This window comes from Euprymna scolopes, chromosome 32 (genome assembly GCF_053919585.1).
Source record: "Euprymna scolopes isolate OS-2025 chromosome 32, ASM5391958v1, whole genome shotgun sequence".
In the NCBI taxonomy this organism is placed as follows: domain Eukaryota; kingdom Metazoa; phylum Mollusca; class Cephalopoda; order Sepiida; family Sepiolidae; genus Euprymna; species Euprymna scolopes.
In genome coordinates this window covers 80,136,180-80,146,327 of record NC_136513.1, presented here as the reverse complement: position 1 = coordinate 80,146,327, position 10,148 = coordinate 80,136,180, and the positions used below count along the sequence as shown (strand labels likewise).

Genomic DNA, 10,148 nt, shown 5'->3' with positions numbered 1-10,148 from the left:
TTTTATCACTCATAGGTGAAATATCAGTGCAACTTTCATTCCGTTTTCTTCTTATATACTCCATTCATGGCCAGGAGAGACAATGGATATGCTCTGTAAGAGTCGTTGTGCATATGCTCATAAAACAAAGGTTGCAAATTCTTCAACCACACCCCTCCTGAATCGGTATCTCTTGGAGAAATCTGGGATCATTGAAAGCAATGATGAGATAAGCGGAGATCACATACAGCACCTGGTCACCCATTTTAGTACTGACCATGTTAAAGCTTGCTTAACTTCAGTGATCTAACAGGAACCTGTGTGCCAAAGTGATTATACCTTAATTAATTTTCTTGAGTTTCTTCTATGAAAAAAATAAATAAAACAATGAACTTTTTAAAATCATCCCAAGTGGTGGTATTGGTTTTATGGTGGAAATAAGTGTAGGCACACATCGACCACAAACGATGGAGAAAAATGAAAGGAACATGTTTTTGATTGAATATTAAAAATGATGGTTATAGTCGGTTAACGTACTTCCTAGTTTCCGGCAGCGCTACGCCAGAAATTAGGAAGTACGTTAGCTGGCTATAACCAAAACGCTTGCATTTTCTTTGTGTCACTCTGGTCCCTTAGAAATAATGGGTTGTTATAGTTGTTGGCGGCAGCAGAAAGAAAAAAATAATCTTCGCGTAAAACAAGGGATCAGATGAAGAAGCAAAGAAAAAAAAAGAAAGGAAACTTACTGTTTGGAGAAAAGGAATTCTTCAAGAGTCAAAGCCAATTCTGGCCACATTCCTTGAAATGCTGCCTCTGTTTTAGAAAATCAAAAATATGTTGTTATGGTATAAGCTGATCGACCCATTTCAGGAATAAATGAACTTACTCAAACACAATATATACAGTTACAACTAAACGTTGTGGCATGTATTGGTGGCAGTTATGGCCCCAGAATCATGACATATAACATACTTTTCTTAATTATAGGCCTGGCAAAGTCATAATACATACATACATATTCAAAGATGGCGTAACAAATTAGAAAAAATAATTACAACTTCTCTCCCAATTTTCGGATTTTTTAATCATGCTCTTATGCCTTCATTTTCTTTTAAAATTGATAAGTGCTTTTTCTTCTGATGAATTAAGGGCAGAATAAATTCAAGAGTTAACATAATTACATGAATGGTTCTGTGCTACGAAACAGGTGTTGTCAAGAATTGTGCATGTCAACGTACTTAAAGAAATAAGCGGAAAGCTGATCATCAGCTTGAAATTTGGAAAATGGACTTCTGTCATTTATTTATATATGCTCTATAGTTACATCGAGCTTCATGAATTAAAGGATTGGTAGAAATAAAATGTGAAATATAATTAAATAAACATATTTCCCTATCTATATATATATATATATATATATATATATATATATATATATATATATATATATAATATCTAGCATTCCTATCTGATTATTTTGCTAACAGTTTTCCTCTGATGAGAAGAATATGCATTCTTTGAAACTCTGCAAATTAAGCATTTAGCACAAAACTTTGGGAATATTCTGTCAAATAATAAAAACTAATTGTAAACTATTTTACAGCTTGGTTCTTACCATGATTTATATATGTTAGGTTGGTGCAAAAATAATGTCATATATATATATATATATATATATATATATATATATATATATATATATATATATATATATATATATAAAAATTACAATAAGTTTACCAAGGTGATCAAAATGGTAAACTTAAAATATATTATAAATATTAAAGAGTTAATATTTACAAGTAAAGTAATCTCAACCAGATGTAAAAGCTCAATAAAACCGAAAAGGAAATAGAGCTTATAATATGTACAAATGATTAATAAAACATGTTAAAAGACATCTTAAAAAAAGAGTTAAAACATATTTAATTTTAAAAAAGGAAGCACAAGATAAGCGGATAGTCCTTAATCCGTGGAGTTTCGAAGAAATAATCTCCTTCTCATCAGAGGACAGGAATTAGTAAAATGCGGGATCGGATATTGCATCCATTCATGTGAAATCTTTTTATCATTTTTCTTTTACCTCCTATTCCCCTTACCTCACCCTTTTTTTAACCAAGTAAGATCTGTGACTTACTTGTAGTTTCATTAAATACTTTTACTTGCAATATCCGATCCCGCATTTTGCTAATTCCTGCCCTCTGATGAGAAGGAGAGTATTTCTTCGAAACTCTGCGGATTAAGGAATATCCACTTATCTTGTGCTTCCTTTTTTAAAATTAAATATGTTTTTAACTCTTTTTCAAGATGTCTTTTAACATGTTTTATTAATCATTTGTTCATATATATATATATATTATATTATATATATATATATCATATTATATATATATATATATATATATATATATATATAAACGATAATATTTGTGCACCTACCTAATATGTACATAACAAATGAGGATTATAAGCTTTGTTTTTTTTTAATATAGCTTTAAAAGTGGAAAATTTCCAAGATTATATAAATGTCTATGTCAATGTTTACAATTATAGAAATCGATATATTAACAATTGAAACATTTAAATAACTTCTAATAGGAGAAAAAAAAATTTCAGCGAATTTAAGGGAGACATTGAAATTTTTATTCAATTACATCTCAGGTTACTAGGGAAAATTATCGGTTAGATCCATAAAACATAATTGTTTTTTGTAAAGAAAACACCACCATGCTAACAGTTTTGATTTATATTGCAGATCTTATTTCTAACCTTTTTGAAACGCATTTTCAAACGAATACAACATACACAAATATATAGTTGTATGAAAAATAAAAATACCCATCGCAAGTTACATAGAAATGTTTTTATTTTACTCACTAAAAATTCACCAACCTCACAATATCTAATATATAAAGTTCTCTCCCTTGATCAAAAATCAATATTTATACTAATTAAATTATATCTTGTTATAAATTTTCCTAATGTCTGTCTATGTGTGTGTGCGTGTGTGTGACATGGTTTATCTCAGCCTACAGACAACCCACCCAGGCAAGTCATGAAGCTTATGACCCAGCGGATGTTTTAGTGATATTTATATCCATGTTTGATGTATGGAAATGCAAAAAAAAAAAAAGATTTACTAAACAACGTTTTATTTACTGGATATTTTCCCGGTACAAGGACTCAAGTTTGCCCAGCTGGACAAACTTGGTTTTTTGTGACTTCAAATATGTGTTTCTCGTGTCCACTTTCATTAGACAAATAAGGATTCAGGTGATTTTATTTCTAAACAGCACCAGGCAAATATAGTATACACTCTGGACAAGAACATGATGTGGACTCATTTTCGAATATCATTATAATAATATATGATCATCATTGCAATACTGTGAAAATGGAACTCATGATTTCGACATTCAGTAGTCCTTTATTGAAGAAAAAAGTCGGTGAAACATTACGTAAAAAAGGGAACATTCAAAAGAAATAGGGGGAAAAAAGTAGAACATTGTCTGCCAAGAGCTGGTGGACTAAAAGAGTAAATTAAACCATGAATGTAAATCACTTGAAAATTGTGTGTGATCCTTCCCCCCCCCCTCCCGATTTCAAATGGAAATTTTTATTTAATTCATGGGGACAGAAAGCTACCACCATGGATTAAATAGAGGCTTCCATTCGAAAATTCCATACAAATTTCCAAGTTTAACAAGATTCACCTAAAGAAGATCGAAATTTACATCAGCCGAAACGTTCCAAGAATAACATTCAAGATGAGAACTTCAGTTTGAATAATCAAAATAATATAGACTAGCAGGACTCTTGGAAATTCCACGGTAGTTGAAAAAAATTTGAAACACATTATGCAATTCTCTACCTGTATCAGAGTCAAGTACCAACTTTTACAAAGACCTTATCCTGCCTTGATAGAGTTCTAAACAAACTTTGTAGCCTAGTGGGGGATACCCTTTTATCTTCCCTGCAATCTCTTTCTGAGCTCCAATCTATGGTCTCCTCAAACCAACCTTTTACGAAAAACACACGTCTAGCTGAAAACACTATCAATACTTTCCCTCACTCTTTATCTGTGCCTAAACCTAAACATAGATTCATGAACAAAGCTTCTTTCTTAGAAGTGCACACCTGTGGAACTCTCTTCCATTTCCCTGCTTTCCAGCTGACTAATAGTCGTCTTCAAGTCCAACGTAAACAAGTTCTTGGTGAGCCATTCCACTTAAGTTAACAAATTTCCCAAGTTTCCACTACTAACGGTTATGATATTGTCCCATTGACTACTGCACACTCATTAACCCTTATCCTCAAGTGGCCCCGGGCCTTGATAAGTGGTGACTCCTTTGTAAAAAAATAAAATAAATAAAAAATAAAATAAATACAAAATAAAAAAACAAATAATTACGAATTTGAAACAATTTTTAGCAAATTCTCTTTTAACCTATCTTTTATTTTTTAAAGCTAAAAAGAATCGATTAAAAAGTGTCTGTCTCGGCAGCCGTGCTAAACGCATATCTTATTTTTCTTTTATTATTGAAACTTTTTCCCCTTTTCCTTGTACATATTTGTGAATTATTCCGTGGATTTTGGCCTTTTGAATTATTTCGGACCATCTTCCAATTACCCGATTTCCTTGGATGATACTTTACCTTTCACCAGACTATCCATTCACGTGAAATCACCTTTTTTTCACCATATTTCGTCTGCTTCACTTTTTGTTATCAAGTAAGATCTTTGACTTACTTGCAGTTTCATCAAATACTTTTGTATGCAAAATCCGATCCTGCATTTTGCTAATTCCTACCCTCTGATGAGAATGAAAGTATTTCTTCAAAACTCCGTGGATTAAGGACTATCCACTTATTAAGTGTTTCCTTTTCAGATTAAATATGTTTTTAACTCTTTTTCAAAGTGTTTTTTTAACAGGTTTTATTAACTATTTGTCTTTATATATATATGTATATATATATATATATATATATATATATATACAGTGATGATCATATTTATTGGCACGGTAAAATAAAAGTTAAATTTTGTCTAATAAATTCTAAAAAAGGGATTAAATTAAAGAAAATAACAAAGTATATTATGTATTTTTAACTGGCCTTTCCGATGCAGCAATCGGATTTTAGAAAAAATAAATAACAAAGGAACAACAAACATAATTGCAAAAAACCCTTGTTCAAAATTATTGGCACGGCTTTGTTTTTCTTTTAGTATCAGTATAATATCAATCAATTTCCGGTTTACGTGCTTTCTGAACTTTTTTATAGCCATATTATGCTTGTTTAACGCTAATTCAGTGAATAATTTTTTTCAGATAATTTTTAGATAGCGATTTATTTAAACTATTATAAGTGACTAAATTATAATTTTCAATCGCCATGGTTAAAACTAAGGAACACAGCGAAGACGTCAGGAAGCTTGTTGTAGCATGCCATACCAATGGGGAGGGCTATGATAAGATTTCAAAGAAGCTAAACCTTCCCAAATCCACTGTTAGAGCCATAATAAACAAGTTCAAATCGCAAGGCCACGTTATGAGTTTAGAGGGTAGAGGGAGAAAAAGGATTCTTTCCCCAAGAGATGAACGGAAAATTGTTCGACAAGTAAAACAAAACCCAAGGATCTCTGTTGGGGAGATTGTTGATGAACAGAGCACTTCTGGAGTGAATGTATCTCGACATACAGTTGGTAGAGTTTTGAAGAGAGCTGGTTTAAAAGCATGTCGTCCGAGAAAGACTCCCTTATTGAAGCCTATGCACCTGAAAGCAAGGCTAGCCTTTGCAAAACGTCATATTGATAAAGATGTTGCATTCTGGAAACGTGTTCTATGGACTGACGAAACGAAAATAGAGTTATTTGGCCATAATAAAGTGTCTTATATTTACAGAAAATCTGGCGAAGCTTTCCTGCCTAAGAACACCATACCCACAGTGAAGCACGGTGGAGGCAGTTTGATGTTTTGGGGATCCTTTGCTGCCTCTGGACCAGCGCGACTTGTTAAGGTCACAGGTAGCATAAAAAAGGAAGATTATGTTAAAATATTGGATGAAAACCTGAAAGACTCTGCTAAAGAGCTCTCACTTGGTCGTCGTTGATGGTTCATGCAAGATAATGACCCAAAGCATTCGGCTAAACTGACTAAGAAATGGCTTGAGGACAATCATATTAATGTTTTGGAGTGGCCATCACAAAGCCCAGACCTTAATTCAATTGAAAATTTATGGAGAACATTAAAATTGAGGGTAATGCAAAGGAAGCCTAAGAATCTTATTCAATTGGAGGATTATTGTCAGGAAGAGTGGGCTAAAATTACTACTGAAGAGTGCAACAACTTGGTTGTAAACTATGAAAAGCGACTGAGGAAGGTAATCAAGGCCAAAGGCTATACAATTGATTATTAAATAAATCGTGCCAATAATTTTGAACAAGGGTTTTTTGCAATTATGTTTGTTGTTCCTTTGTTATTTATTTTTTCTAAAATCCGATTACTGCATCGGAAAGGCCAGTTAAAAATACATAATATACTTTGTTATTTTCTTTAATTTAATCCCTTTTTTAGAATTTATTAGACAAAATTTAACTTTTATTTTACCGTGCCAATAAATATGATGATCACTGTATATATGAAAATTTTGAATTAAATTATGTTTTCAATAAATTTTTTATAGAGACATTTTAATTCATCCAAATTATTTTAAATCACCCTCTGTGCATGTTTTTTTTTTTTTTCTATCTTTCTTCCATTAATATTTACAGACAATTGTTTATCTAAAATGCCACATTGCACAAAGCAACACAGTCTCTTATTTTCAAGAATCTCAGACTTGCAGGAAGGAAAAGATGGTTCCAATTTTTTGAAGTCATTGTTCATCATCCAATCCGTATTGTGAATAAGAATATGGCAAGATTTCAAACTTACCATTTTTCCTGGCTACAGGTAAACCAATGCCAAGAATAGTTAATAGAGCATTGATGCTTAGCATCCAAGTCGTTGGAGAGGGGCATCCGTACTTCAATCCCAGGGGCAGTCGGAAAGTCTAAAACAAAATGTACAAATAAAAAGTACACAATATAGAAAGTATAAAAAACAGCTACAAATAAAAGCAAATAGTGTAAAAAAAAAAAAAGAGTACAAAAATTAAAAGAGTATGAAAATTAAAGGGTACTGAAGAATAAAAAATACAAAAAATAAAGAGTACAAAAATTAAAAGAGTATGAAAATTAAAGGGTACCGAAGAATAAAAAATACAAAAAAAAGAGTACAAAAATTAAAAGAGTATGAAAATTAAAGGGTACCGAAGAATAAAAAATACAAAAAAAAAAGAGTACAAAAATTAAAAGAGTATAAAAATTAAAGGGTACTGAAGAATAAAAAATACAAAAAATAAAGAGTACAAAAATTAAAAGAGTATAAAAATTAAAGGGTACTGAAGAATAAAAAATACAAAAAAAAAGAGTACAAAAATTAAAAGAGTATGAAAATTAAAGGGTACCGAAGAATAAAAAATACAAAAAAAAGAGTACAAAAATTAAAAGAGTATGAAAATTAAAGGGTACTGAAGAATAAAAATACAAAAAATAAAGAGTACAAAAATTAAAAGAGTATGAAAATTAAAGGGTACCGAAGAATAAAAAATACAAAAAAAAAAAGAGTACAAAAATTAAAAGAGTATAAAAATTAAAGGGTACTGAAGAATAAAAAATACAAAAAATAAAGAGTACAAAAATTAAAAGAGTATGAAAATTAAAGGGTACCGAAGAATAAAAAATACAAAAAAAAAAGAGTACAAAAATTAAAAGAGTATAAAAATTAAAGGGTACTGAAGAATAAAAAATACAAAAAATAAAGAGTACAAAAATTAAAAGAGTATGAAAATTAAAGGGTACCGAAGAATAAAAAATACAACAAAAAAAGAGTACAAAAATTAAAAGAGTATGAAAATTAAAGGGTACTGAAGAATAAAAAATACAAAAAATAAAGAGTACAAAAATTAAAAGAGTATGAAAATTAAAGGGTACCGAAGAATAAAAAATACAAAAAAAAAGAATACAAAAATTAAAAGAGTATGAAAATTAAAGGGTACCGAAGAATAAAAAATACAAAAAAAAGAGTACGAAAATTAAAAGAGTATGAAAATTAAAGGGTACTGAAGAATAAAAAATACAAAAAATAAAGAGTACAAAAATTAAAAGAGTATGAAAATTAAAGGGTACTGAAGAATAAAAAATACAAAAAATAAAGAGTACAAAAATTAAAAGAGTATGAAAATTAAAGGGTACTGAAGAATAAAAAATACAAAAAATAAAGAGTACAAAAATTAAAAGAGTATGAAAATTAAAGGGTACCGAAGAATAAAAAATACAAAAAAAAAAGAGTACAAAAATTAAAAGAGTATAAAAATTAAAGGGTACTGAAGAATAAAAAATACAAAAAATAAAGAGTACAAAAATTAAAAGAGTATGAAAATTAAAGGGTACTGAAGAATAAAAAATACAAAAAATAAAGAGTACAAAAATTAAAAGAGTATGAAAATTAAAGGGTACTGAAGAATAAAAAATACAAAAAATAAAGAGTACAAAAATTAAAAGAGTATGAAAATTAAAGGGTACCGAAGAATAAAAAATACAAAAAAAAGAGTACAAAAATTAAAAGAGTATGAAAATTAAAGGGTACCGAAGAATAAAAAATACAAAAAAAAAGAGTACAAAAATTAAAAGAGTATGAAAATTAAAGGGTACTGAAGAATAAAAAATACAAAAAATAAAGAGTACAAAAATTAAAAGAGTATGAAAATTAAAGGGTACCGAAGAATAAAAAATACAAAAAAAAGAGTACAAAAATTAAAAGAGTATGAAAATTAAAGGGTACTGAAGAATAAAAAATACAAAAAATAAAGAGTACAAAAATTAAAAGAGTATGAAAATTAAAGGGTACTGAAGAATAAAAAATACAAAAAATAAAGAGTATAAAAATTAAAAGAGTATGAAAATTAAAGGGTACCGAAGAATAAAAAATACAAAAAAAAGAGTACAAAAATTAAAAGAGTATGAAAATTAAAGGGTACTGAAGAATAAAAAATACAAAAAATAAAGAGTACAAAAATTAAAAGAGTATGAAAATTAAAGGGTACTGAAGAATAAAAAATACAAAAAATAAAGAGTACAAAAATTAAAAGAGTATGAAAATTAAAGGGTACCGAAGAATAAAAAATACAAAAAAAAGAGTACAAAAATTAAAAGAGTATGAAAATTAAAGGGTACTGAAGAATAAAAAATACAAAAAATAAAGAGTACAAAAATTAAAAGAGTATGAAAATTAAAGGGTACTGAAGAATAAAAATACAAAAAAAAAGAGTACAAAAATTAAAAGAGTATGAAAATTAAAGGGTACTGAAGAATAAAAAATACAAAAAAAAGAGTACAAAAATTAAAAGAGTATGAAAATTAAAGGGTACCGAAGAATAAAAAATACAAAAAAAAGAGTACAAAAATTAAAAGAGTATGAAAATTAAAGGGTACCGAAGAATAAAAAATACAAAAAAAAAAGAGTACAAAAATTAAAAGAGTATGAAAATTAAAGGGTACTGAAGAATAAAAAATACAAAATAAAGAGTACAAAAATTAAAAGAGTATGAAAATTAAAGGGTACCGAAGAATAAAAAATACAAAAAAAAGAGTACAAAAATTAAAAGAGTATAAAAATTAAAGGGTACTGAAGAATAAAAAATACAAAAAATAAAGAGTACAAAAATTAAAAGAGTATGAAAATTAAAGGGTACCGAAGAATATAAAATACAAAAAAAAGAGTACAAAAATTAAAAGAGTATGAAAATTAAAGGGTACCGAAGAATAAAAAATACAAAAAATAAAGAGTACAAAAATTAAAAGAGTATGAAAATTAAAGGGTACCGAAGAATAAAAAATACAAAAAAAAGAGTACAAAAATTAAAAGAGTATGAAAATTAAAGGGTACTGAAGAATAAAAAATACAAAAAATAAATGGTACAAAATAAAGATTACCAAAAAATAAAGGTTACAAAAATTAAGAGTACAAAAATAAGATAAAGGCTACAAAAAAAAAATACCAGACACAAAAAAAATAAAGGTTACAAAAATGATAGAGTTAAAAAAAAAAAAAAAAAAAAAAAAAACGA

The 10,148-nt window shown here is 28.5% G+C and overlaps 1 protein-coding gene across 1 annotated transcript in view; it reads right to left on the bottom strand.

The window, feature by feature from the left end:
- LOC145256176 (protein MON2 homolog) overlaps positions 1–10,148 on the bottom strand; it is a 1,437,553-nt gene that overhangs the window by 32,278 nt on the left and 1,395,127 nt on the right. The window contains exons 31-32 of the mRNA XM_080114764.1: positions 6,914–7,031; positions 726–792 (exon numbers count right to left, since the gene is read on the bottom strand). Of these exons, the coding sequence (XP_079970890.1) occupies positions 726–792; positions 6,914–7,031 (185 nt within the window). The remainder of the gene's footprint in view (positions 1–725; positions 793–6,913; positions 7,032–10,148) is intronic.